Genomic DNA, 26,190 nt, shown 5'->3' on the forward strand with positions numbered 1-26,190 from the left:
GCTTAAGCACCCAACTTGGGAGCATAATTAATCAATTCTATCTAAAAATTAGACAACTTAGCATCAAATTTAATTTTTTAAAAGCATCAACTTAGCATCAACTATAGTACCTGAAACATTTAAAAACACTAGATCAAATAAGATTCAAGGATTCATTATCAATATGTGAAACAAACTAACAACAAAGTATGGCACAAATATATTTATAATTAAATTATATATTTGGGCTCCGTTCAAACTACGAGAAACCTCATCCTTGAAAAGTAAAAAAAATTCCTTTTATAAATTAACATTGAATCTTTAAGTTGCAGCCCACCAAAGTTAAGTATTCTATAAATTGAATGAGTTGAGAATCTCCATGATGCTTCATATTTCCATTCAATTTTATCATTAGAGGCTGTGAACGATGTTGAACTGATAAGATGTAGCAATTCAGTCCAATCCTGAAAATCTACCCCAACTAATGTAATCCTAAACTTAACTAGTATACCCTGAGAGTTGATTACATCGGCTAAAAGTATATTTGGGTTAGTACATTTAGTAAATAGAGTGTAATCTCTAGTGGCCAATGAACAATTTTGGTATCATTGGTCAAGCCAGAATCTAAGTTGTGTGTTTACCCCAGGTTCATATGATACTCCTAATTCTCCTATGTAATTAATTTTCAGCAAAGCATTCCAGAAATCAGATTTGAGAAGAGGATAATAGACAACATACTTATATATAATTATATTTTTCCAAATCTCTTCATAATCAGAATTTTTGAGTTTCCACCACCACAAGTATGAATTCATTTATATTGCACTCTATCCATAATTGATACAGTGAGTGTAATAATCGAATAAATTATGTTTTCGTGTTAACCAAGCAATGCAATATTTATTTCTCGGATATATTTGTATTTATATTAAAAAAAAATTACATCACAACACGCGACTAAATTGAGTCCTACTAAGAACGGATCAGTATCCTCCCAGGTACCTGACTCAACACAATTGAAAAGGACGGTCTAGATTTAATTTCATCTTGTTGTTGCTCGGGATGACTGAGGGAGCAGTATTATTTGTGCTTTGAGATTCGTTCCAAGTAAAAGAACAATTTTGGACCATCCGATTCAATTGTACTAAGTCCGATAACCTGAGATGATGTGAATTCACTAAGAACGCCATACTACTAGTGCCAGTCAATAAATTACTATCAATTTAAAAAAAAAAATCCTCTATTATTCACGTCTCGAATAGTATAAACAACGCAAAGTTTGGACCGTCCAAATTTTAATCATTCCATATATAAATGATCTCGGTTAAAATTTCTAATAGATTAATCACGATCGTCAGTTTGAGATCGGACGGATAGATTTGAGTAGCATTCTAAAGTAACTAATAACAGAAGATCCCAAATCTTTATTTACAAAGGACACTTCGTCACTTCCTATTTCTTCCAGACTAAGCCAGTTTTAAGTGAATAAGTGGAATTAATGGCACACAGACACTGCGCCTTAACCTCCGTTATTTATACTCAAACAAAGAGAAAATAACAGTGTGTAACAGAGAAACTTCAAACAAACCCCTCCTTTCGCAAAACCCTCTCTAATGCCTTCGTCAAGTAACAACCCAGGCACCGCATCTCCACCTCATCTTCCCTTTCCTCTCTCCTCCTCTGAGCTCGAAGAGGAGCCAGAGAGAAACACCGACAGGAAGAAGAAAAGGTGCGAAATCACTGTGCCGAGCACGCCGGCTTCCTCCTCGGCTGCCTCTACTTCTCCCACGATTAATCTCAGCAGGGAGTACACTCTCGCGATCCAGACCGCCTCTTACCAGGAAATCTGGGCCAAGATCCACCACCGCGGCGATGGCGGTTCTGAGGCTGATGATGTTGAGGGGGACGGCAAGGGGTTCACCATTGCACAGGTGCTCCAGCCAGACAGCGCCTCGGTTGAAGAGATCCTGCGTGCCGCCCCGGCTTCCCGCATGACCGGCCTCATCTCCAATTACTTGAAGAACAGTGAGAACACCTCCCTGCTGTGCTTGTCCCTCCAGGAATCCGTTGCCCGGGCCCGCACACTGTATTACCCGATCGGAGAGCTCCTGGAACTCATCCCTGTTTGTGGGACCAGCACCAGTTTTGTGGTTGACCTTACTCCGGCCCTCTGTAACAAGGCATTTGATGTGTTCATCCAGTTTGACGGGATGGAGAACCCCTTTCCCGTATCTTTTTCCTCTTCGACCGATGCTAATGGCAGAAGCAGCAACAGGAGCAATAGCCAATTAATGGGCATGAAAGGCTCCTTTCTGGAACTGAAAGAGCAACTGGATGAGAGACTCCACAAAGCCCGGCACAAAGCCCGACTCCTGCGGCGCACCAGGCGTGCATCTGGTATTTGTCTCATCGCATGCACAACAGGCATCACCGTGGTTGGACTCGTGCTCGCTAGCCACATTCTGACGGCCCTGGTGGCAGGCTCCACATGCATCCTAGGTGGCAGCTGTTGTGACCTGGTAGCAATGCGCGGGCTGACTGATGACATGGACCGACTGGATGCGGCGGCCAGGAATACATATGTTCTGAACAATGATCTCGACACGATCGAGAGGCTGGTGACGAGGCTGCACGATACTATAGAGGATGACAAGAAGTTGGTCAGGCTGGGGGTGGAAGGAGGGAGGGGACAGCGGCACCCGATCGAGCATGTCGTGCAGCATCTGCGCAAGAATCACCGTAGCGTGCTCCAGCAGCTATCAGATCTGGATGAGCATATCTGCCTCTATTTTGCTTCGGTTAATCGGGTGAGGTCTCTGCTGCTCCAGCACATCCACCAGCTGGAATCCTAATACCTAGTACCTGAACCCCTGATTGATACGACCAATTGGGGATACTAGGTGAACTCTTTGTGGAGATTGGGTTTAACTGACAGAATACTGCTCATGTAATTAGGGGTTTGTGGAGAATTAAGATTTATTTTTAATTTGATTGAAATTTAGATACTTGCTTCTCCGCCTTGATGAGAAGCTAGAAATCCAGCGTTATTGTAAATTTTGTTTTCATCATGTTAGTGAAGTTAAATTGATTGAACGAAGTAACAGAAATGTCCTTGGTAAATTTGTAAAAGTTATATGGACATTGTTGTAAGAACAATATCTTGTTATACTATCTGAATTTCATGTATTCTGGTTTCTGGATATTGTCAAAATTATAAGTCATTAATACAACAATCATTATTACAGAAGATGTACTGGTAAGGTCCCATTGCCGGTGAGACATGTTTAGGTACTATTTCATATGAATCACATTCTAGTCTGTCCATACAATACAAAGTGTGAAATCTTTCTTTCATCATCATATATTTTCTCTGCATTGGCACAAAAGCTTCCAGCAATTACTCATCCTTGATTTTCACATGCGATCTGCTGTGAAGCTTGTAACCTTTACATTATTCAATCCAGATACATGTACCGATCTGCTGTGAAGCTTCTAACCTTTACATTATTCAATCCAGATTCCAGATGCTGTTGTTCAACCATTGAGCTGTTGAACATGAGCTTAATGTAATGAGGCAATATAGAGGAACTTACATTTATTAAACACAAATGTCACTCACTCAATTATCATAAATTACAATCAATAGCTAAAGACTTAAAGTGAAATTAATAACACAGACTAATTCATCAAAATATCAACATTGTGATAGAAAAGGCAAGATAAACGTGCATCTATAACTATGCTGCTGAACTACAGCCAATTCAGAAATTTTCATATGCAATTCTCTTAAAGAGGCTAGCATTTGAGGCATACAGGTTATTTTCATTATAATATCATACATCATATATGTGAGATTCAATTCCCCCCCAATTAACAAAAGGACACAAGAACACAACCCAACAGACTACCAGTACAGCCTGGTTGTTATTTCACGGGCATCTAAGTCGACACCTCCCCTCCATTAACCACCTTGAAAGCCGAATATGCACTTTACGTCTTTCAGATTCATCTCGTTTTAGAGTTCCCTATCCAAACAATTCTATACGAGGGAACGGGAACCAGTGGTAAATTGGCAAACACGCCTAAGCCCTAAACTTAACCTCAGGAGGAAATAAATCGTCCCCATAAGCCCTTGAAAATTCTTAGACCAGTGCCAATGATAAAGATCCACATAAAAGCTACTAATCCAACCAGAAATGAAACAAACATAAACCCGGCACCATTTCCACCATTTACCCCTACTCTCCTCTGTTGAACCACAACAGAGGTAGTATGTTGTACCTGTACCTGGCCCTGCTGAGGACCGACTGGTTCCCTTTTGAAGCTTGAGACACGTTGAAATGCCTTTGTTATAAGCGCACCCCCTTCAGATGCAAAAGCAGGACTGTTTGGCACAGAATCTAACAGTGAAGCAAGTGTTGAGCTGTACCATGTTTCTGGGACACCTCCTGATTGACTTGCTTGAGGCTCCATATTTGGATCAGAACCAGCATGGACAGGACCTACAATTCCCAGAGAAAAAAACAATGAAATAAGACTAGGGAACTGTGTTCAGTAGCACCAAGCTTTATCATATTTGCATAGTATATATAACAACCAAAGCTCAGTTATACAAACATCTAAAATAGGATGTCAGGTGTTAAATTGATAATTACAAACACGAGTATACTGTTGCTATTTTCTTTCCTTGCAAATGTACTAAAATCTTAAATGTAAAGAACAACTTCCAATAGTTACATATTGTACAGTTTAGTATTATACCTGACAATGGTGTCGCCCTAATAGCCTGATTTGCATGCACAAAACTTGACATGGTTGTATCATGCTCAAGTGTCCTCCATAGCTCATTACTCAGTTCAAAGCCCTCACTCTGCACAACAGTTGCATCGAAATAATCCTCGATGTTTATTTCAGAAAGACCTCCATCATGAAGTGGCTGCTGCTGCTGCTGTTGTATCTCAGCCAACAATTGAGGAGCATCAAAATATGCCATGTCAAACGCCCCTTCAACAGCATCAGGTGCATCCCCATTGCCAATGCTCTGCATAATGGAATCAAACTCAGGAAAATCATTGATTTCCAAGACCTCTTCTTCTTCATTTATTGATGTAGAGGAAGGCTGTGCAGCAACACTGTTGCTATAGCCAGACCAGGCTCTTTCTTTTGAGACATGAGAAGCATTGACATCAACACAAGACGGCATCCCATTGTGGACTCTTACATCTGCTTCAGTGAAAACCGAGGCCTGTATATATAGAATACAGTGAGAAAAGAACACATAATTAACTGCCATTTCATCATACAAAGGAATGAAAAGGCAAAACTAAATAAACTGTTATCTCTAAGAAGTTTATTGGTTTTCAAACTGGAAAACTGCAAATATAATCGGTATCGAATAGAGTTTACACCTCAGGGTTTTGAGCAGGTTGCGATTGAGTAAAATCAGACTGCTCAAAATTCGAAGTCGTCTCCACATTGCTAAGTCCACTCTGAAACTGTGAATTTGCCTCCGGAATGCTAAATTCGCTCTCAAACTGTGAACTCATCTCCAAATTGTCAAATCCACACCAAGCACTCCCTTGTGAGAACGAAGAAACATCAACAGATGGAGGCATTGGCTGATTGACTCTGAAATCTCCAACCACATTAATCTGCACCAGACATTGAAAATGACAATTAATATGCGTCAAATTATAATTTTGCACATATCCGAATAAAACCAAACAGTTGATATGTTTTACTTTAGTGTTGATTAATGATTTTTTTTTTCATTATTATACCAACTTGGTTGTTTGTAAGCAAAAGGCTTTAATAATCAAAATGTTTCAAGTTCAACTTTCTGATCCAGTGAACATCAAAAGAAGGTTTATGTCTATATTGACTAAAAAGGAGGATTTTCTACTTAAACTGAAATTAGCATAAAAACAAGCAAACTCAACACATACCTCAGAAAACTGCTGATTTTCATCTTTGTCACTGGTAATCTGTAAAAGGAGGTTTTCCAGGTCATCAAGAGGCAGATTGCTCGAAACCTGATGTGATGGGCCAGCAGTAGAAGCATTGACTGCTCTATCACTATTCTGAACTATGATATCTCTAGGCAGGGCATTGTTATCAGCCTCATCTTCCCAGTCCTCTTCTCTGAAGGGAGCTCCATACTGTTCCCCATTTTTCGGGCCGGACCCACTCTTCTTGAATAACTTGTAGAGAGCATAAGAGTCCTGTAATAGTGTAATATACAGAGGTTAGTTTCTTTAGTCAACAACAAGAGTGCTGGTGCAAGAAGCTTCTATTGCATAAAAGAAGCACATCATGTCAAATCATTACTAAAAGTCACACACAACACAAGATGGCTACTTGCCCATAAATTCAATAAACAGTCTGCCTTGAACATGTTGTCATGGCACAGTGGGGGGCAATTAGAATGATATTATCCTGCCAGATACATTTCCCTCATTAATCTCATTTTCCTATCATTCTTGTCTTGTTTCTACAAAACCCTAGCCATACTTATTTCTGTAAACAACAACCTGTGCAAAGGCTATGAGACAGACAACTTTACCCCACCTCCTCCTCCCCCCACCCACAAAGAAAAAAAGCATTGTTTTCATAAGTTCCTTGTCAGTTTAACAATAGAAACTTCTTTTCAAACAAGAAACAGAACAAATTTTTCTCACCAAGTGACAACAGATTAGAAAAAAAGAAGAAGATAAATAATGAGTAAGCTTGCCCGCACATTGACACAGTTAACCAAGGCCTGGTCCTCGAAGGTGTACTCATACATGACCCAATCGGTACGCTCTCCCTTGGGAGCACGGCCTTGGTAATACACCAGAGTCTTCTTGTTGCCGGCAGCTTTGGAATTCTGACTTATACTCCTGTCTTTCCCTGTTGCCTTCCAGTAGCCATTACCTGTGGTCCTGTTTGATCTCGACCCGTTCGGGTACTTCCTATCTCTAGGGCTGAAGAAAAACCATTGTTTGTCTCCATTCTTCAGCAGCGACTTCTCTGCATAATTCGTTAAGAAAGATAAATAAGTGGTTAAGGAAGAAGTGTCAGTAGATAAAGCAATTAGATGATTAAGGAATTAGAACAATTAACCATAAATTATACCTGGATTAACCTGATTATACATGCATATGAAAATATGAATTGTAACTTTCTGTAGTTCAAAATGAAGAGTACACTGTACTAATTAACAGAATTGTCAAGAGTTCGTATAATAGAGAAATCTACCTATATCAATGGATTCAGAGTATAAATTATACAGGGGTTTAATTAGCGAAAATAGGAACACTGATCATCAGATGGCAGATTTCTTCTTAGGTGTAATGTACACAACTTTTCAACTAAAAGGCACCAGGGGATTATATAGCTTAACAAACAAGCAACTAGATTATGGAAAACCTGACAAAAAAAAAGAAGAAAGGAAGTACCGGGGAGATCCCAGGGCTCGGATTTGTACACGTCGACATCGGCGATCATGTGTGGAGAAAGGCGGCGACCGCAAACCTTGCGCTTAAGGTAGTAGAGAACAAGCTCCTCGTCTGTGGGGCTGAATCGGAACCCTGGAGGCCAGCTACCGCTCTGTCTCCGACCTCTCATCTCTCTATCGCACTTTCTCCTTCCCTCTCTCTCTCTCTCTCTCTCTCTCTCTCTCTCTCTCGATCGATGGATCTCTGGTCCGATCGGATTGAAAGAGGAGAATAGAATGAAGTCGACGAATTTGGGGGCTTTAGTCAAAGAGGAACGTTCTGAGAAAAGGGGAGGGAGTGATTGGTTTTTAGAGGGTTCTAATTTGGGGATTGGGCGTTGCCTATTTTATTTTTTTCTTTCCTTTTTCCTTTTCTTTATTATTATTTTTTTTAGTTTTATTTTCTTTCCTTCTTTCCTTTTTTTTTTTATTATTCTTTTTTAGCTCAGAACAGAGAGAGGTGCTCCTTTGTCAAGCGTAGTTGTTAGTGCCCGCGGAATTGAAATCTGCTGCAATTCCTAGTTCGTAAACATTATTTCTAAGATCTCTGAAATTCTGAATTCAGCCGTTCAATTTTCTTTGTGCACATATCTCAAAACAGTTGGATTTTCTGTGCACGCATCTCGAAACAGTTTAACGGCTGGATTCGAAAAAGTATGGATTTCAGGAACACTGTGATCAGAGAATTTCAGCAGATTCGTTTCCGTGGCGGCGGGCTTTTTGGCGTCTCTTCTTCGGCTGACCTGACCGCGTTAACTGTTTATTTTCCACAGTATTTTCACTATGCCCCTCAGCACTTCCCCTTTGACTGACCCTGAACAGAGTTCCCAGAACTCTTTGAAAGGCTGATTGCAGAATTCGTTGTCTCAATTGATTTGTTTTCTTTTTTCAAATTAGAGAGTTTCTTTCTTATTAATTTCGAGTCGTTCTAAATTCTTATATTTTTTTTAATAATATTTTGTTTTTGTCATTTCATATCAGAGTTTTCATTCATTCAATACTCATCCAGATATGACACCTCAATTCAAGTACATGACGTTTCTATTTCTGTGGCGTATATTTCTTGGATCAAAAACAATATAATATGACGCATTACACAAGCTGGCTTTATCACTTCGTGTACCTGACTAGTCTTCTAATATTATTTCTTTAAATATTTTCTTTATTTTTTCATATGTTTTGGTATCATTTTTGTTTTTTAAATGAACTAATTAAAATTATAAAAATATAATTAAATATGATCAATCAATTAAGTCGCGATCATTCGCATGACATGATTGCTTTTCACTGTTTTAATTATGTCACGTGATGCGACACTACCTGTTAGTCATGATACATCGCATTTTTTATTTAAATTTACTCTAAGAGAATTAACTAATTTCAAGATATAGAAAAGTAGAAAACTCAAAAGATTTTTTTTTTCTATTGTGTCTCAAAACTGAGAACGGATAACATTTCTTTATTTGCAAAGCAAAAAGAAATAAGTTTTCATATTTGAGCGAAGCCAGACTTTCGAATTATGAGAATCAAATATAAATATAATCAATCATAAAAAAAAATTAATGCTTGGTTTGAGATTAATTTTACAGTATCATAATATCATAGTATTTTATTAAATAATATATATATATATATATAATTATTTAGAAGTTCTAAATAATTAGAACTACGAAACATTTAAAATGAACAAAAATCACTTGACCACATTACCTTAGCATTAACATGAATCCGCTGTTGTCTTCAGGCTCATTCTAAAAATAAATAATTAATAATTAGGGACTAATCATGTTTGGTGGCTACAATAATAAAACGAAATCATTAACTGAGATGTTTGAGCTATCTTTGAATTTAATATTTTAATTTCGTCAGGATTTGACCACGAATAATTTTTCCACGGATGCTAGATCATAAGAGAGATATGCAGGGGCGGAAATGATATTCTCCCGACTGTGTTTTTATTTAAATTACTTGGAAGACCTTATGTTTTATTCAAATTAGCCGACGTACTTAATTTCAAACTGTCGTGCTTGTATATTTATATTTCTTAAAAAATAATTAAAAATAATAAAAATAATAAAAAGTTAGGCCTCATACTTAATTAAAATTAAATCATCTAGAGGGATGGTTTAATTTAAGCCAATTTAGTCCGGCCTAAAACAGTTTATCCTGTCTTATTCCACTGTTTAGTCTACAACCAAATAGGCATCTTAACCTAAACCCAAATAATTTTTCTTTTACTTGTATCATTAATTTAATTGTGACGATTCATGTAGAACTGTCAGTTTCTGTTTCGTAATTTGAGTTTTTTTATTTTTGTTTAATAGTCAGATCAGAGTCTGACTAGTACGATATCAGTGTTAGTTTAGACTTTATAACACCAACTTTAAAATTTCAAACAATGAATCTAAACCGTTCAAACCGATCCATTTCGTTAGTTGCGCATTTACATGCAAAATTTATAATTTTTTGAATTTATTAAGTATCAAGTTAAGCGGTTAGATGTGAGAGTTTTTAAGTTAATTTCAATGCATTCATTTTTCAACATTTTTAACAGCTTGATTTGATACTAAAATAACTCAATTTGTTTTTTTTTTTTGCATGTAAGTGCACCGCTCATTAAGTAAATCGATTTGAATAGTTTGAATTAATAATTTAAACTCTGTCTAATAAATTTTAAAATTAATACCATACTAACCGGACTCGTCAGATTACGTAGAACAACCATTTTACGATAAAAAAAATATTTAAGATCTTGCAGTGGATGTCCTTGATTTTTGTCTTAACATCTTGCAAATGTTCGATTTTTTTATTATTTGACATTTTTTTCTAAAATAAACGCTTGACAAAAATATGAGTTTCACTTCATATAATATTATTCTGAAACCAGTGAGGCTATGATAACATTACAGATCAATGTGCTGCGAATTTATATCTCTATTTTTAAATTTAAACAATTGATTCCAACTATTAAATACAATTTTTATATGAAATTATATTTAAAGACCAAATTTTATATTTTTTTAGGTTTCCTTTTACTATTTTTTTTAAATAATAGAAAACTACTACATTCGAATGATCCATAATTTTAAATTAAGTGATTTTCTATCTATCTTAAAAATGAGTCCAGCTAGTATGACATTGGTGTTATATGACACTAACTTCAAAATTGATTGAATAGACTTTAAACGATTAATTCAAACGGTTCAAACCAATTTAATTTATGAGTGATGCGTTTACATGTATATTTTTTTATATTTTTGAGTTATTTTAGTATCAAATCAAGCAGTAAAAATATTGAAAATAAATGTATTAAAATTAACTTAAAAACCACTCATTTGACCACTTGACTAGATACTAAATAAATTCGAAAATTTATAATTTGCATTTAAACGCACAACTAATGAAGTAAATCAGTTTTAATAGTTTGGATTCACCGTTTAAAATCGATTCGATAGATTTTGAAGTTGGTGTTATATAGACTTAAATGACACTAATATTATACTAGCCATACTCCTTAAAAATAATAATTTTTAAAATTATGTTATCAAGTACGTTTTCGAAAATCATATTTAATTGTCCGGATCAACTCTTTTGAAATTTTAAAATAAAAATATTATCCATAAAACGAGTCCATATGTAATATGCATATTACTATTGATTGAAATATTACAACAAACATTAAATTGAAATATTAATTAAACCGTCAATCGTAATTTTATACAACAAACTTAAAATGAAATTCAATTCTTAAAATCGCATCGCACTTCAGTGTCATTCACCCGATTTCATTTTTGCCGAACCTGTCCCTGTTTTTAAAGTTTTTGAATTTAATCTAGACGTCTCGATTTTGATCAGATGGCCGGCTGCTGTGGTTCTGTCACTTATGCGGCCGAAATTTTTAAATATACCATGGTTCAAAAAAAGATAAACCCAAACACTCTTTTTTTGAAAAATTTCGAATTTTGACACGGCCGCATTCCGAGGGAGCGGCCACCCTGTTTTCAATTCAAAGTCACATGAGAAAAAAAAAAAAAAAAAAAAAAAAAAAAAAAAAAATGGGCCGCTGCCCCTAGATGCGGCCCGCAGAAAAGTGGCCGCATCTAGGCGATGCGGTCATGTCAAAATTCGAAAATTTTCAAAACCGGGGTGTTTGGGTTTATCTTTTCTGGGATGATGGTATATTTAAAAATTTCGGCTTATGCGGTTATGCCTGGGTAATTATTTTCATCTGATCTAATTTCGACGTCTCGATTTTGATCTGACGGTCTGCTGTTGATACCATCGCTTGGTAATTATTTTCTCGGTCGACTTTATTTGGTGGTCTGCGGCGCCTCTCAAGACCGAATTGGCGAATTCGGATCCCCTCGCGTAAACTGAAATTATGAGTTCGATCGGGACCGTCTGATCTTCTATGCACGAATATGATAGTCATATCCGTGCATTCAACCTCGGACCGGATTGGCCTGAAGTTTGATCGGACGGTCCCTATATAAACTCAAAATTTGGGTTACTTTAGGTAATCCGGACCCAGCGCCTTTCAGACCTACTTTCTTTGTTGCAGCTTTCTCTCGATCGCTTACGCCGAGCCATTCGCTTCAATCTCTTCTTTCTTCGTTCTTTATGAAATTCGTCGAAGGATAAGCCTTCTTCCATCGATCGTCTAATGGCTCATGTCGGCTTCTCTCTCCCTCGCGTTTCAGCTCCGATCTGCTCCGCTCCTGTCGATTCCATGGTTTCTCTCTTTTTCTCTTCTGTACAGGATTGGCATTTCATCGTTAGTTAGTGTGATATTTTTTCCTCTTATGTAGCACAGATATGAATTGATCAGAAGTTCAAAATCAACAAACTATCAAACTTCAGAACGAGTAGATGACTAAATAAAAAAGAAAAAAAAAGAAAGAAAAAAAGATGATAGTAATAGAAGATATTCTGACCTAGATCTGTCAAAAATAAACCAACGCTTGGCAGGCTATTGCATATTTTAGTTTTACTTTCTGTGAAATAGTAGAGCAAGAGACATTTTTTCAGTGAAGTAACAATGAGTTTGTATAGAAAATTAGAAATGTAGTTGATTTAACCAATTGTTTTAATGTCAGGCTCCTTCTACTTCAGAAGGTGGTGGATTCATGTACGCGAACCAGACGGGGCAGTTGTGTGGTCCCTACATGCCAAATCAGCTTCTAGAAGGTTTGTCAATGGGCTTCTTGCCGTCTCAACTGGCAGTGTATCCTATCCTTAAAGGAAAGCTTGGGAACCCCTTTCATCTTATGTATTTGACTCAGTATCTTAACGGCCAAGCAAGCTCCAGCACTGGTGACGAAACCTGCTGGTTGTATGAGGATGATGGGGGAACGAGGCATGGGCCCCACTCGATAGCAGAGCTTTCTTACTGGCATGAGAATAGCCACCTTCAGGGTTCTTGTATGGTAATATCTTGTTAACTTTTATAAACTAGTTATGAAAGGTGAGTTTAATATAGGTACACAGTCTAATAAATATTTCTCCTGATTGGAGGCTCCCTGAAACAAGTGACGCAATCAGTTATCGGTGGTTTATTGAGTGTCTAACGTTTCTTCAAAAAAAATTTGGAAAGTTTGTTGCATTCATATAATGAGATTTGGACTTTTTTTTTATTTAGTAACTCTATTGTGCACATGGATGCATGCATGCACACCCAAGCACATATATATTCATACTGACACGTGCACTTGTAGGCATGTAAAATCAATTCTCTATGAATAGAAGGATAGTTACTCACATGAACATGGGCATGCCATAATATAAAAGAAGATGAATATATCCAGTTTTCACAGCACTATTAATTTTTTTAACTACAGGTTTACCATGTGGCACATAAATGCGGCCCGTTCACACTAGTAACATTGATTGACAAATGGAGCAAGGGGGAAGTGACTAACTTACTAAATGCTGTACCTGATGAGGCAACTTATTTGGCTAAGTTCAAGTCTGACGTAGGAAAGGAGGTCTCCCGTCAGTTACATGCAGCCATCATGAAATCGGCTCGAAGGTTTCTAATTGATGAAGTGATACGTGATGTGGTCCCCGACTTAATTGCCACCAAAAAAGCTCAGAGAGAACTCGACAGAGCACAAAAATGCAAGGTGCCTGAGGCTAATTTGGCTTCTTCCTTTTTTTTTTTTTTTTTTTTTTTGCAACTGCAACTCGTATTTACAGATTTTGCAAATTTTGCGTCCGACATTTTAATTTGATTTTTGTGATAAAACATCAGACTATAGACTTTTGAAACAAAAATGCTATATATGTTGTATTAAGATGTTAACAAATTTGGCACCATCCATAATGAGCTATTTTCTTTTTTAAGTCTATAGAAGTACAAGGAAGGTACTGAGTGCAAACATAAGGGGTGCCTTTTACTTTGATATTCTGGTTTGATGCCACTTGTACATAACCTGAAAGAAATTGGTGATCTTTCTGAATAATACATTTGTTCCGATTCGCAAACAGTGCTTGCGCAAATTTTGAATAATTAATTTCCTTCTCTGTTGTGTTCTCACAGCCTGCAGCAGTTGTTGAAGAGAAGTACGAGCTGGTTGGCGAGCAGGTCACTGCTCCTGCCTCAGTCTCGACAGAAGTAAACCCTATCCAAGAAAGGATTCTACCTTCTATCTCTTACTACTTGTATTATGATATTATGAAAGTCGTCTGGGATTCTGTCTTTTCTGATCTTCTTTCTGAGCATTGCGAAGAATGGCTAAGGAGAAAGCGCTCTGCTTTGCCATCTCGTGCTTCTATCATAAGCCGTTGTATTCAAAAGCAAGATGATGTTCAGGTATATACTGATTAGTAATTAATTACTATGGATAAGGCTACTTGATGGATTTTACCTTAGTAAGCCAGGAAAATTAAGGTTTAAACTTTAAACCTTTACCCTTATTGCTGCCTTGACCTAAGTCAAGTTTTATGTTGGTCATGGTTTGGATGAGGTTCCCTTTACTTTCCTGTCTTGTCCTGACCGAGTTGGGAATACATAATTTTGAGGTTTTTGAGGGGTATAATACATTAAATTCCCCCCTAATGCCATTTATGCAATATAGAACTGTAAATGGATAGTCTACTATATAAAAACTATTTGCTTCTCCAGAATTAAAAAATCAGAAGTTATCTTAAATTTTATAAATGGAACAGAAAAAACATAATGAGGTGCATTACCTGACTTGACATTTAAGCATGTATGAACTACAGAATAATTTGAAATTAGACATCCATAATTGATATGTTTTTTTAGGCTCAGCATAACCTTTCAACAGAAGACATTGAGGTTCCCCCTGGTTTTGAATCGCACAGAGCTTCTTCTCATGCTGCGTCATCATCTTTTGGTATATATAAGGAGATCAAGGGGGGCCTGAAGAATGCGCTGTTTGTGGCAGCCAAGGAATCTATATCTAAGCACTTTCAACAAGTCATATCTGATGAATTGACAAAATTATTGTGTCCTGGTACCAGATCTCATACTCACCTTGCTGAGGTAATAAAAAGCTTATAGAAACATGTATTATATACATATAACATCTCTTTTTATGATCACTTTTGTTCTTGGTGTAATTTTCGGTTTCATTTTCTGGTATTGACTATACTCAGATACTTGACGAGTCAAATCAGCAAGAGAAAGAAAAGGTCACACTATCTACTCCTGCTAGGAGTGACAACATTCTTTCTAAAGAACCAGAGCCTGCATGTTGTCCTGGTAAATTCTAGTTATTCTCCTTTCTCTATTTTGAAAATCTTAAATCGTTTGAAAGAAATTTGCTTAGTTGTTCAGTCCTTTATGCAGAAGAAGGAAAAAATGCAAAAGATAAAAAGAATGAAGAAGAAGAAAAGAATGTACAAGAAGAAAAGAACAAAGAAAAAGAAAAGATTGCTCCATATATTTGCTATGCCAGTGCCTTTGAAAGACTGGGTATTTCTACTATTAATACATCAGTCAGGGAGATTACAACTGAAGAGCAACCACCTGGTTTTGAAGAAATCTCTCCCTCTCAAGCATCGTTATTTGGTATCACCAAATTCCATCCCTCAAAGTTTGGCGAGGGTGAATCGGTAATTACTAAAAACATTACTCTTGCTGTTTGCCGACAAAAGGTGCACAATGAGGTAATGAAAGAGCTAAGGTCTCTCTTCTCTGATTCCCTTGACACATGCTTCACCTCATGGCAATCTTCAAAGCAGAAGGATAGCTTGAATTTAATTGATGACAAGACAGTGGTACGATACAAAAGGAGGAGAAAGTTCTCTAATGCTGTCTCGAGTTCGACAGGGGATCAGACTTCCACAAAACCTCTAAATAGATTGGTTGAGTTGAGTGTTGGTGAAACAAAGGCTGACTCTCAACCTACTTCCCAGACAACCCCACCTAAAAAGACTACAAAGAGAAAGAAATTAGAAGTTCAGAGTTCATCTCATACTAAGAAATCTCGCAAGGATGTCCCAATTAACAAGAAAAGAAAAGCTTCCCTTGTTAAAGTGAAGGAGATTTCCGCTATAAAGGCACCAAGTCAAGACGAGCGAACCCAGGCTGTGGTGAAGAAAATGACTTCAAGTCTAAATAAGAATGTTCAAAAAGGTAAGTTTATGAAGTAATTATCTTATGCTCGGTGTTACTTATGTCTATATGATTTCAGGTCCTTGTACCAACTTTGCCTCATTCATCAGAACTGCCATTCATTATCTATTACACCCTTATCAGAACAAAATTATCAGATTTGAACTCAATTCAGTAGAAATGATTGAAAAAAGATGATTTAAAAAATTGAAATTTCTTATTTCTTGATCGGATAAGCTATAAGACTTGTAAGAAAAATTCATCAGATATATATACAAAAGACCCAACAATTTCCCTCAGATTACCGTTTGTGCTGTCAGAACTCTAATTGGGGTTTATTACTATTTGTTGTGATTTTGTGGCTTCTCCCTGCCTCACAAATTCCTGCCAACTCATCTCGTCTCCTGGGCATTGTCCCTTCCAAATGTAGGGGACTTTAAACAAAATCCCTTTCGCATATGAGTTTGCCGGATTTGCTTCCGATCAGAGCTCAGTTCACATACTATCCGATCTTACATTATTGTTTTTATATAGGATCTATCTAAATAATATGATTTAACAATATTTCATTCAAATTGAGCACATAGTTCAAACTGCTACATTGACAATGGCAAATACTAGAAACTTGTCTAGAAACAATTCCAAAGTGTTCCAGTTATTCTCAGTTCTAAATAAGTTTTTCAAATTTTGCAAGTTCTGAAGAATGTCAAAGTTCACTTGTCTGTGCATTTATCACTCTTAATTTCTGTTCTTAACCTGCTACCATTATTACTACCAGTACTGTGACTATCACCACCACCACCACCATTTATTATATAACTACTATCATCTTTATCATTTCTATTCTTCATTATTCTTATTATTGTATTTATTATATTTTGCAGAAAAGAAAGTATCTCAAGTCAAACAAAAGGGGGCAACTGGCACGAAGGAAAAGAAAGGCAGGAGATTGCCAGAAAAGAAGACAAAACCTATTCTGCCTTCCCCTGTCTCAGAAGGTTGTGCTCGGGTCTCAATTGATGGGTGGGAGTGGCGCAACTGGTCTAGAAATGCAACTCCTGCTGAACGGGCCCGTGTGAGAGGGCCTCGTGGGCAGACTGGATATCTGCGAAATGGAAAGGCTGATTCCAAATTGAGCCCGCATTTACTGAAGGGTCCTTCTGCGAGAACAAACCGGGCAAAAATGAGGCACCTTCTGGCAGCTGTAGAAGGAACTGATCTGTTAAAGATCAGTCAACTCAGTGTAAGATTTTTTTTTTTCTAAGATTTTATGCAAGGAACTTAACAGAATTTGATGGTTGCAGTAACTGAACTTTTATGTGATGATCGCTCTGCAGATTGTTTGTGCAACAACACCCAATTTAGAGTTACTGAACTATTAAGTTGTGCCAATACTCAATGAAATCTCAGTTTAGCAATTAAATTCAAGTTAGCGAGATGACTTAGTTGTACCAGCATCAAGAAATTAAATTTAAAATGGTACTAATAAGTTTGCTTAATCTGGTAAAGTTACCTTTATCCAGTCTGCCCATGCTGGTGACGGAGCATAATCAGGAGCTCAGTGGAATGTTATGGATATCCAGCATTCCGATTAATTGATAAATTGACTCTTGTTATGGAAGTTGACAATTGTAACTATCGAGTGTTTGAGTTTCATTTTAATAATCTTCTACAGTCGAGGAGAAAGAGGCTGAGATTTCAAAGAAGCAAAATACATGAGTGGGGGCTTGTAGCACTTGAGCCTATTGATGCTGAGGATTTTGTTATCGAATATGTTGGAGAAGTCATTCGTGGACGGGTAAAATTTTCAATTATTTTAGTTACTTTTATGAACTTGGTACTCTATTCTGTTTTTGTAAAGTGCTATAACTGTTGCTTCGCACAGATAGCTGACATCCGAGAGCAGCAGTATGAGAAGATCGGCATCGGAAGCAGCTACCTATTTAGGCTAGATGATGATTATGTTGTGAGTGAAAATTTATAAAAAATATTTTTTTGTTAAAATATTTTTAGGGAACAATAGTAATATTTTTTTCATGTGCAGGTCGATGCAACTAAAAGCGGTGGTTTGGCAAGATTCATTAACCATTCTTGTGAGGTAAATTACTTCGGAAACTGGAACTTAATTATTAATTTGAAAATTAGCTAGTTATGTAACTAATGTTATTTTTAATTACATTTCTTTCTTAGCCGAATTGCTACACAAAGATAATTCCAGTAGATGGCCAAAAGAAAATATTTATTTATGCCAAAAGACATATCAAGGCTGGCGAAGAGCTCACTTACAATTACAAGTTTCCCTTGGAGGAGAAAAAGATTCCTTGCAATTGTGGTGCTAGAAGGTACAGTTTTATTCATTTATTAAGTAAAATTTGACCTGCCAGGAGGAAGCAATAGAAATTGTTTGTCATGTCTTATTGCTTTTCTGTTTATTTATTGAATATTTTTTTGTGGTTTGTGTAGATGCCGAGGATCAATGAATTAGGAGCATTATCTATGTGCTTGTATTGAAGCTGTGCTTATGTTCTGGAAGTTTTTTGGTATGATTGTTATTGCTTCTTGCTAGCATTGTAATTTTCCTCTTTTTCCCTTTTTGTTTCAAGATTGGAAATATGAAACTTACATGTTTTCTTTGTACAGTTGAGAGGAAACAAAGCGTGTAGCTGCACATCAAGGAGAAACAGCAATGATTATCAGTGCAAGGTTACTGTTTGCAATGTTCTGTTTATGTTTCTTATATATATGGCAGAAAAGGAAGCGATAAGATGCTTTATATAAATTATAATAAACATCCCTGTGGGTACGAACAAGTTGTTGCTTTGGTGAAGTTTAAACCTTTTGTCAGCAAATGGTGCTAATTTCAAACTGAAGATAGCAAAGTTTACAGTATCAGATTTATGCAAATGCCGGAGTTGACACAAGACATAAAAGACATTATATCTTGTGTACTCCCATATTTTATTCTCTATCGGGACAAAAACGTGATATTTAAGAAAATAACTCTGTAAGAATCTCTTCTTGTTGTTTGGTCCCTAGTTGTGTTGCGCTCAGATCTGGTCTGTGTTTATGTTCATTTCTAGATAGCTTAACAGTTCCTATAAGAATTGAACTGAACCTAAAAGAAAAACTAAAGATAGGAAAAAATTATCTTTTGATATCTCCTTACATATAAGCTCTATGCATATATTTTTGATTGCCAATTCATGCTAAACTAGATTCAATTACATTCGATTAGAAACACTATCCATATCTTTTGTGTACTAATCGAAACAATAATAGATCCGTTTGCATGTGATTCGAATTGAGGTATTGACTTTTTCTTGACCCGAAATGTACTCTCGTCAACAAGCACTTAAGAGTACTAAATAGTTCACTTAGGGCCCGTTCGGAAAAACATTAGAATAGAAGAAAAGTGGAATTTGGAATAGGCTTCAATTCCTCACTATTCCGGTCGTGTTCGGTTGATGGTGGAAGAGTAGAATAATATTGGTAAACGAGCCAAACCCATCTCTTGGAAAATGCCAATTCTTCTATTCTACTTTTCCCATGGAATAGGGAATTAGCTCATAGAGGAATAGAGGAGGGACCAAAATGTAAATAACAGGGGTTTCACTTCAGAAGTTCAAACACAATTCCACTTTTCCCAATTCCCCAATTCCACCCACTTCTTTTCTTGTTCGGCGGGAATAGAACCTCTTTTCCACTCTATTCCTCTATTCCACCCTTGCTGAACGAGCCCTTTTAGATATTAGTGCTATTGATAATAACTACCATTTCTCTTCACTACTTTTGCTTACTGTTTACTGATCTTACCTTAAACCAACTATCTCATACTTGTGTATATCTAGCCTCTATAGAATATTACTTTGATCTAGGCCTATTTCTGTCGGCCAATAATATGAGGCTGAAATCCTGAAGTTTAGATACAGTACTGTAGCACTTCAAACAAAGCAGCCTGAAATTTAGATACCTATAGAGCCATGCACACCAGCCTACAATTGAGCTAACCAACGTTTCTCGAAGAAAAGGCTAAAATTGTCTCCTAAAATTTGTACTTTCTCGTCTCTCAAAAGGGTTAATAATGTGTCCTCTTTGACCACCACAAGCTTTAATTATACAAATATGCTTATTTCCATTTTAAAATGTATATTGAACAAATTGTTTGATTTTAGAGTGTTTTTAGTCTCATATACTAATTTCTCTTATAATAAATAAGATATCTCTCCCTCAGGACCATTTGTTTTGTTTTCTTATCTTTAGATGCTTTCAATTAGTTGACTGTTCAGAAAGAAAGCATCACTGAGCTTGGCTCCAATAGACCTTATATTTATTTGTATTTGAGTGCAAAATTGTCTGCTACATGGTCTTATTTATTCGTCGTGGATTGTGGTGTAATTATCTAAATAACTCACCATTTAGGCTACCTTATATTTCGAACAAGACAACGAGATAATGTTAAGGTCAGGACGAAATAAATTATTTGATTTAATAAATATTGTTTCTTATATAATGAGCTTTTTGAAATTTATTCATCTAAACAATTATGAAAGATGAACTGTACGCAGTTTCAAATTTTAAAAAGAAGGTAGTCTGTTATAACATGGTTGATATTTTGTACACATATAATCTGATAGATGATACGTTCTACAATTAATGAGCTAATTAATTACATGCGTTGTATTTTGACATTTAGTATATCTGTTATAATGACAGGTCAAAGCAGGTGGTAATGTGTTGGTCTTTCTGTTACTTCTAGAAGATTCGTTCCTTCTTGTTAGGTTTGATATTTTATAGCTTGATATGTCATTCATTTTTTACTTGACGATATGGTTCTTTCAGTAACGAATTGACTCGGGTCTTTTTTCCATCTATTTCAGGATGATGAGAAATAAAAAAAACTTCAAAATGCCACTAACAATATATACTAATCAACTGGAGAAAGCTTTGATGGCAAGGTTACCAGACTAATACAGTTTTTCTTTGGAGTTTGGATGAAACTCGAGTATATTGTACAGATGCGAACCAACTTTGTAGACCAATTATTCAATGGAAAATGTGATGTCTTGGAATGGTTGTGAGTGTTCTTATGCTATATGTTTTAAAATTACCTTCAATAAATTTTTGTTTTCATAAATTACCTTCGATTTAGTTTTGGTTAATACAATAGAAAGTAGAAAGCAGTATTTAGATGTTTTGAGATTTTTAGTACCTTGTGGCCAATCTTTATTCATTTCCAAGGAAACAATAAAATTCAATTTCTCTATCGTACTTTCCTCAGCAGTGCCATGTGGCAAACTGCTGAGATGCTGGTCCCACTCACTTTTGAAATGCATAGTATTTCGACACTTGTGGGACCAATTGTCAACGGTCGCTTTTGTGGGGCACTACAGGGAAAGCTACAAAAGACTTCATTTTGAAACTGTTGCATTTATTAACCAGGTTGTTATTTTGAAAGTAAGAGCATTTGTCTTCTTCCTTTGTATTTGCTTCTTGTGGACTGGCAAGCAAGGCAAACCCTTGAAACATTTTGATTCCACCTGGTGTCTTGTTCCTTGAAGTAGTTTTTGTTAATATTCACCATTTCCTCTACAGAATTATAAAAATTTGTCTAGTCAAAAGCTTGTCTCAACTCTAGACTTCCAATCCAGTGATGCTATTTTCTTTTGTTCCAGTAAAGGGCCAACCAGATCACACTTAGAAAGGGTCTCTTTATCAAATTATGTTTATTTATTCATGGAGGTATATCCTGTATTTGCAGGTGAGGAATCACCAAACCAATGGTGGTGTATGCATTCATCGAAAAGTTGTGCACTTGTGATGTGGTATGTGTTTATATCTCGCTTTTGACGGCATTTTTTACTCCCTCCCCAATCATATTCATATATATAAAAGGTCAATTGAGGGGGCTAATTGGTGAGAGACGACTCATTTAAAATTCAGCTTAAAAGAAAATTCTCTGCCTAAGCTTTATTTCAGTTCTCCTCTGGTTTATGTTCCCAATTGGTTATAAAATTTATAGTTTTAAGAATTTCATAATCATTGCCTGCCCAAGGGAATAACCAATCAGCATATTTTCAATGGAAGTTTCGTTTAGGCTATTATTTTGTTCAAGTGTAGTTTTTAGTTGCTGAGAGCGTTAAGAGAGAGCAACGGGCAAAAGGGTAACAAAGCTTAAATTCCATGGGCTCTTTACGAGTTGCTCTTTTTTGAGACGCGATTTCTCTTGTTGACTAGGCTTACTACAAGTACTTCGGCTCACTTCTAAAAGAAAACTATGCTGTGCTGCGCTTTAGACATGAAATTTATCGTACAAAACCCAATAGAGAAAATGGGCTTCCTATTCATGCTAGAAAGCTATTTTGCAAACCAAATTTTTATTTACCTAAGGTAATGTTGGAATTAAAAATTGTAGGTAAAATAAATAAATAAATAATTCCCCAGGTTATGCGAGGAAATAAAATTTAGTGTACTAACAATAAAGGAAAAGAACCGTAAGAGGCATGATAATGGTGAATGCACGTCATAATAGTGTACTAACAATAAAGAAAAAGAACACGTTATCTCTTGGTGCATGCATATTGGACAAGTGGTTTGTGACAATATAATTTTGGGCCAGGTGTTAACACGTGTCCCCAAATGAAAATGTGACTCCATTATTCCGGAAGAGCAATTTCAACAACTCAGCTGCTGTGTTTCAATTTTCTAAAATGAACTAATTATGACCCAACAAAAAAAGCAATGTTTTAGCCGAAACGCATTGGTATTACTGTATTAGGGTGTAATGGATTAAGAAATTATGATTGATGTGAAGGAATACATTGACAGTCATGTTATAATCATCTCAACCGATAAAATAATTGTCAAGATAAAATAAAAGTTAGGTATGGATTGATTGTATATTAATTTGGTGCAACTTGGGAAATACTTGGTCAATGGTCAAGTACTAATTTTTCAAACCGCTTGATGGAAGACCATATTTACCAATAATTTTCAAATTTTGTCAACTTTGATACACAATTTAAGCTATAAAAATATTTTATTTTTACTTTATTTCGATAATCATTTTATCTATTGTAACAAATGTCAAATAAGTCTTTTGTCAATATAACATATCCTATACTTAATAAAGTGTAGGTGTTACAACTTTCTGGCATAGTAAGTTGGGAAGATCTTTCTTCAAACGATAAATCCCATCCATTGAACTTTATCTCCTTTGCAAGCAATGCTTGCTTGTAAGAAATTTCTAATTTTGTAGTCATAACTTCATATATGTTGAAAAGTGAATGAATCATGTTGCTTGTAGTAGGTACATTAAAGTACGAGCATCTTTGTCTCATGATATTGTTTCAAAACGAATTTTAGAATTTAAAATTTTTAAGTGTGCTTATCACTTGGGAAGAAGGTTAATTTTTAAGTTATTACTGCAAAAAAAAAAATATTTTGTTTCATTCTCTTTAGGAGATGGAGGAAAGATAACTGGATCATAATATAATATGTAAAAAAATGAATTGGAAACTAGAGCATTGGCGGTTATTCAAAGAGTTCTCACATTTGGTGCAAAATATCTTTTTTTTTCCTCTTTCATGGTTTGTACCTTAGCTGTATGGCTTGCGTGCATTTCGTTGAATAAAGGAACGAAAAAGGCAAATAGAAATTTATATTATTTAATGAAGGAACGAAAAATGCAAATAGAAATTTCATGGGCAAAGATAACTCTCATTAAACAGCCAATTTACAGTATAGACTTGGTCTTCTTCTCTTAGTCTATGACAGGTCAATGACGGTATTTGCATTTGTCTGATTCTAATTTCCATTTTCATTCTGTTGACCCTCAAAATCAATTTTTTTTTTTTTTTTTTTTTTTTTTTTTTTTTGGTGCATAAATTTTTTATTAGGCTGCATGAAATTATGGAAGTGGTGGGACTTCCCTAGTATATAAGCCTATACAAGATTATGGCTTTTGGCCATGTAAAATATCACTTTGCTTGAAGTCATTTAAATTTGTAGTTTGGGATTGACAAAACAAATGCTCAGTAAGTAAAGTTCTAAGCAAGCACCGCTAAAGTTTCTACTTTCTACTTTCTAGACTCTAGTGGCCTTCCTCCGAAGGAAAATATGTACTTAGTTTTTACTTGTGGATGAGAATATACTGCCCTTCTCTCAGAAAAGCAGGAATCTGTTTTTCGCCATCCCAACCTTTCAAATGTTTTTAATAGTACAGATTTGAGGTGTGCAAATCCTAAAAGACTCCAAAAGAGGTACACCAAATCTGTTGAAAATATTTGAAAGGTTGGGATAAAGAAAAGGAGAAACTTTGTTTTTCTTGGAAAAGAGCAGCGGATTTGATTTCTTTACTTGTGACAAAGCTAGTGCATAAATTTTTGTTTCTTCATCTTACTAGGTTGTAAATAATAATAAATTCAATATAGTAGACCCTTTACTTACCATGATAACCTCTTATGGAAGTTCTTCCTTTTGTTATTTGCAAACCGACCTTAGCTCAGTTGGAAGAGCGTTGAATGGCATTGGGTTTGAAAGAATCTGTATTGCATCCTCTTAGATATCTGACTGCAATGCACAGCATCTAGATCGATCGATTGGCGACTAAGCAGCTTTTCAAGAGGTGTTCAGCTTTACAATTTGTAGGAAAGGTCCTGATGTTTTCCGATAGCAGTCAGATACTTGAGGGGATGTGAAGTTTGGCTTGAAAAGCTCTTTGCCAAATTCTAGGATGTCGGTTCGAATCCGGCAGGTCGGACATTGTTGATTTGTTGTCTGGGGACTTCTTTGTTGTTTGATTAGTATTCGATTAATATTTTATATTATCAAATTACCCTCGGTCCCCAGCAACAAAAATAGGCAGAAAATCAAGAGAAAAAAAGGATAAAAGAAAACCCTTCAGAGTTCGCTCCTCTTTCTTTCCAAACGCCAATATAAAAAAAAAGGAGAAAACAAAGCCCTTGAGACTCGAGAGTTTGCTCATTTTTGTGTCCAAAAGCCAATAATTGAGAGATTAAACTTGATATTAGTGTTTTTTTATATGGATATACAAGTTTTGTAATTAGAGTGTGGGAGTACAAATGTACAATCATATCTCTAACATCAATTAGACAGTAACTATAAGCTAATTGATTGTAAGATTAATCTAACCAACCAAAAGAATAGTAAATGGGGAGGAATACATTAACATTATTTGACAACGTGACGACTGGCAAAATGGTTGTCAAAATGAAAGATAACAAATTAGATATGTTTCCAGTAAGTGTTGATAGAATCAAACGGTTGATATTTTTATATTGATCATTGTATGATCAATTTGTTTTCAATTGAACCAAATTTGATATTGAGGTATTAAACCTATTTAAACTATACATATATATACCTATAATTTTACTTAAGTAGGGTTAAAATGTACTATTGGTTTTGTGTTACAACCATACTTCCACATCTCTATCTTACTTTTCAAATTTCGAACGGTTGATCTAAACTGCTTAACATGATATATCCATATTAAATATTTAGATAAGTACAAAATCATTATTTTTTGAATGGTCCAAAGAAGTGATTTTATTATATTTTTATCATTATTTTGTTGATTGTCAGTTGTCATGGTTGTAAAATAATTATATTGTTAATATAACATATCCCATAATTGAATATTATCTTTGATGAAGAAATATTATATTCTGTGGATATGATGGGTCATGGACTCATGGCCAATTAAAGTTTGTGGAGGTTATACACACAATTGCACTTGCACGGTTGTACCTTTTCTCTGGAGTACAGTATTATCTGGTACCAGCACGCCTTAAGTTAGTAGTACACTTCTTGACCAATCATATACACTCCATTTTTTTGTCCGAGGTAGTTTCAGTTATAGTCCTCTGAGAAAATTAAATTTGTAATTGGCCCTCATATGAAAGAGTGAGGAAACATGATGGAAACAAATTGTGTTTGGGACCTCAATTTACCAAATTTACAGACACAAAATTATATTGAAAAAAAATATAAATGACTAAATATCATGTTGTTCATGATCTTAGCTTTGAATTTGAGGTTGTTTCTTTCAAGAAAATAAAAAATAATAATTGTTCGTATACTATATTTTACAATCAGAAACATAATTTTGTGTTGGTCAAAGAGTATGCATGCATCG

At 35.7% G+C, this 26,190-nt stretch overlaps 3 protein-coding genes and 2 long non-coding RNA genes across 8 annotated transcripts; 2 read left to right on the forward strand and 3 right to left on the reverse strand.

The window, feature by feature from the left end:
• Positions 1 to 1,472: 1,472 nt before the first annotated feature.
• On the forward strand, positions 1,473 to 3,082 carry LOC144560086 (UPF0496 protein At3g19330-like). Its single transcript, XM_078309240.1, has one exon. The coding sequence runs from the start codon at positions 1,593 to 1,595 to the stop codon at positions 2,829 to 2,831; it is 1,239 nt and encodes a 412-aa protein (XP_078165366.1). The 5' UTR covers positions 1,473 to 1,592; the 3' UTR covers positions 2,832 to 3,082.
• Positions 3,083 to 3,685: 603 nt separating this feature from the next.
• Positions 3,686 to 7,724, reverse strand: LOC144560085 (NAC domain-containing protein 17-like). Its single transcript, XM_078309238.1, has 6 exons — positions 7,416 to 7,724; positions 6,716 to 6,987; positions 5,925 to 6,200; positions 5,388 to 5,630; positions 4,741 to 5,224; positions 3,686 to 4,481 (listed from the first exon to the last, which is right to left on the reverse strand). The coding sequence occupies exons 1-6, from the start codon at positions 7,582 to 7,584 to the stop codon at positions 4,081 to 4,083; spliced, it is 1,845 nt and encodes a 614-aa protein (XP_078165364.1). The 5' UTR covers positions 7,585 to 7,724; the 3' UTR covers positions 3,686 to 4,080.
• A 4,274-nt stretch (positions 7,725 to 11,998) lies between these two features.
• On the forward strand, positions 11,999 to 21,103 carry SDG25 (SET domain protein 25). 4 transcript variants are annotated; one of them, XM_078309645.1, is made up of 17 exons: positions 11,999 to 12,185; positions 12,550 to 12,879; positions 13,291 to 13,575; positions 13,992 to 14,264; positions 14,721 to 14,960; positions 15,074 to 15,179; positions 15,267 to 15,316; positions 15,350 to 16,055; positions 16,919 to 17,277; positions 17,710 to 17,832; positions 17,920 to 18,000; positions 18,079 to 18,132; positions 18,225 to 18,376; positions 18,498 to 18,574; positions 18,675 to 18,737; positions 20,748 to 20,812; positions 20,912 to 21,103. In XM_078309645.1, the coding sequence occupies exons 1-14, from the start codon at positions 12,117 to 12,119 to the stop codon at positions 18,517 to 18,519; spliced, it is 2,850 nt and encodes a 949-aa protein (XP_078165771.1). In that variant the 5' UTR covers positions 11,999 to 12,116; the 3' UTR covers positions 18,520 to 18,574; positions 18,675 to 18,737; positions 20,748 to 20,812; positions 20,912 to 21,103. The 4 variants fall into 4 exon arrangements, with proteins under 4 accessions (XP_078165771.1, XP_078165770.1, XP_078165773.1 ...); XM_078309644.1 differs by having other exon boundaries at positions 15,267 to 16,055; XM_078309647.1 differs by lacking the exons at positions 17,710 to 17,832; positions 17,920 to 18,000; positions 18,079 to 18,132; ... (3 more) ...; positions 20,748 to 20,812; positions 20,912 to 21,103 and adding an exon at positions 17,558 to 17,690 and having other exon boundaries at positions 15,267 to 16,055.
• Positions 18,674 to 20,276, reverse strand: LOC144560447 (uncharacterized). The gene is made up of 2 exons (XR_013513401.1): positions 19,982 to 20,276; positions 18,674 to 19,938 (listed from the first exon to the last, which is right to left on the reverse strand). It is a non-coding gene; the product is annotated as an uncharacterized LOC144560447 (long non-coding RNA).
• On the reverse strand, positions 20,921 to 21,563 carry LOC144560446 (uncharacterized). Its single transcript, XR_013513400.1, has 2 exons — positions 21,173 to 21,563; positions 20,921 to 21,142 (listed from the first exon to the last, which is right to left on the reverse strand). It is a non-coding gene; the product is annotated as an uncharacterized LOC144560446 (long non-coding RNA).
• Between the last annotated feature and the right edge of the window lie 4,627 nt (positions 21,564 to 26,190).

Source organism: Carex rostrata, chromosome 10 (genome assembly GCF_964058835.1).
Source record: "Carex rostrata chromosome 10, lpCarRost1.2, whole genome shotgun sequence".
Classification (NCBI taxonomy): Eukaryota; Viridiplantae; Streptophyta; class Magnoliopsida; order Poales; family Cyperaceae; genus Carex; species Carex rostrata.

Bases quoted from the DNA above. Each gene is read 5' to 3' on its own strand.
- LOC144560086 (XM_078309240.1), top strand. From the start codon at position 1,593: ATGCCTTCGTCAAGTAACAACCCAGGCACCGCATCTCCACCTCATCTT.
- LOC144560085 (XM_078309238.1), bottom strand. From the start codon at position 7,584: ATGAGAGGTCGGAGACAGAGCGGTAGCTGGCCTCCAGGGTTCCGATTC. The intron at 6,201-6,715 runs GTGCGGGCAAGC...ACACTATTACAG, and splicing joins CCTTGGTTAACTGTGTCAAT to GACTCTTATGCTCTCTACAA. The intron at 4,482-4,740 runs GTATAATACTAA...TGGGAATTGTAG, and splicing joins TAGGGCGACACCATTGTCAG to GTCCTGTCCATGCTGGTTCT.
- SDG25 (XM_078309644.1), top strand. From the start codon at position 12,117: ATGGCTCATGTCGGCTTCTCTCTCCCTCGCGTTTCAGCTCCGATCTGC. The intron at 12,880-13,290 runs GTAATATCTTGT...TTTTAACTACAG, and splicing joins ACCTTCAGGGTTCTTGTATG to GTTTACCATGTGGCACATAA. The intron at 14,265-14,720 runs GTATATACTGAT...ATGTTTTTTTAG, and splicing joins AAAAGCAAGATGATGTTCAG to GCTCAGCATAACCTTTCAAC.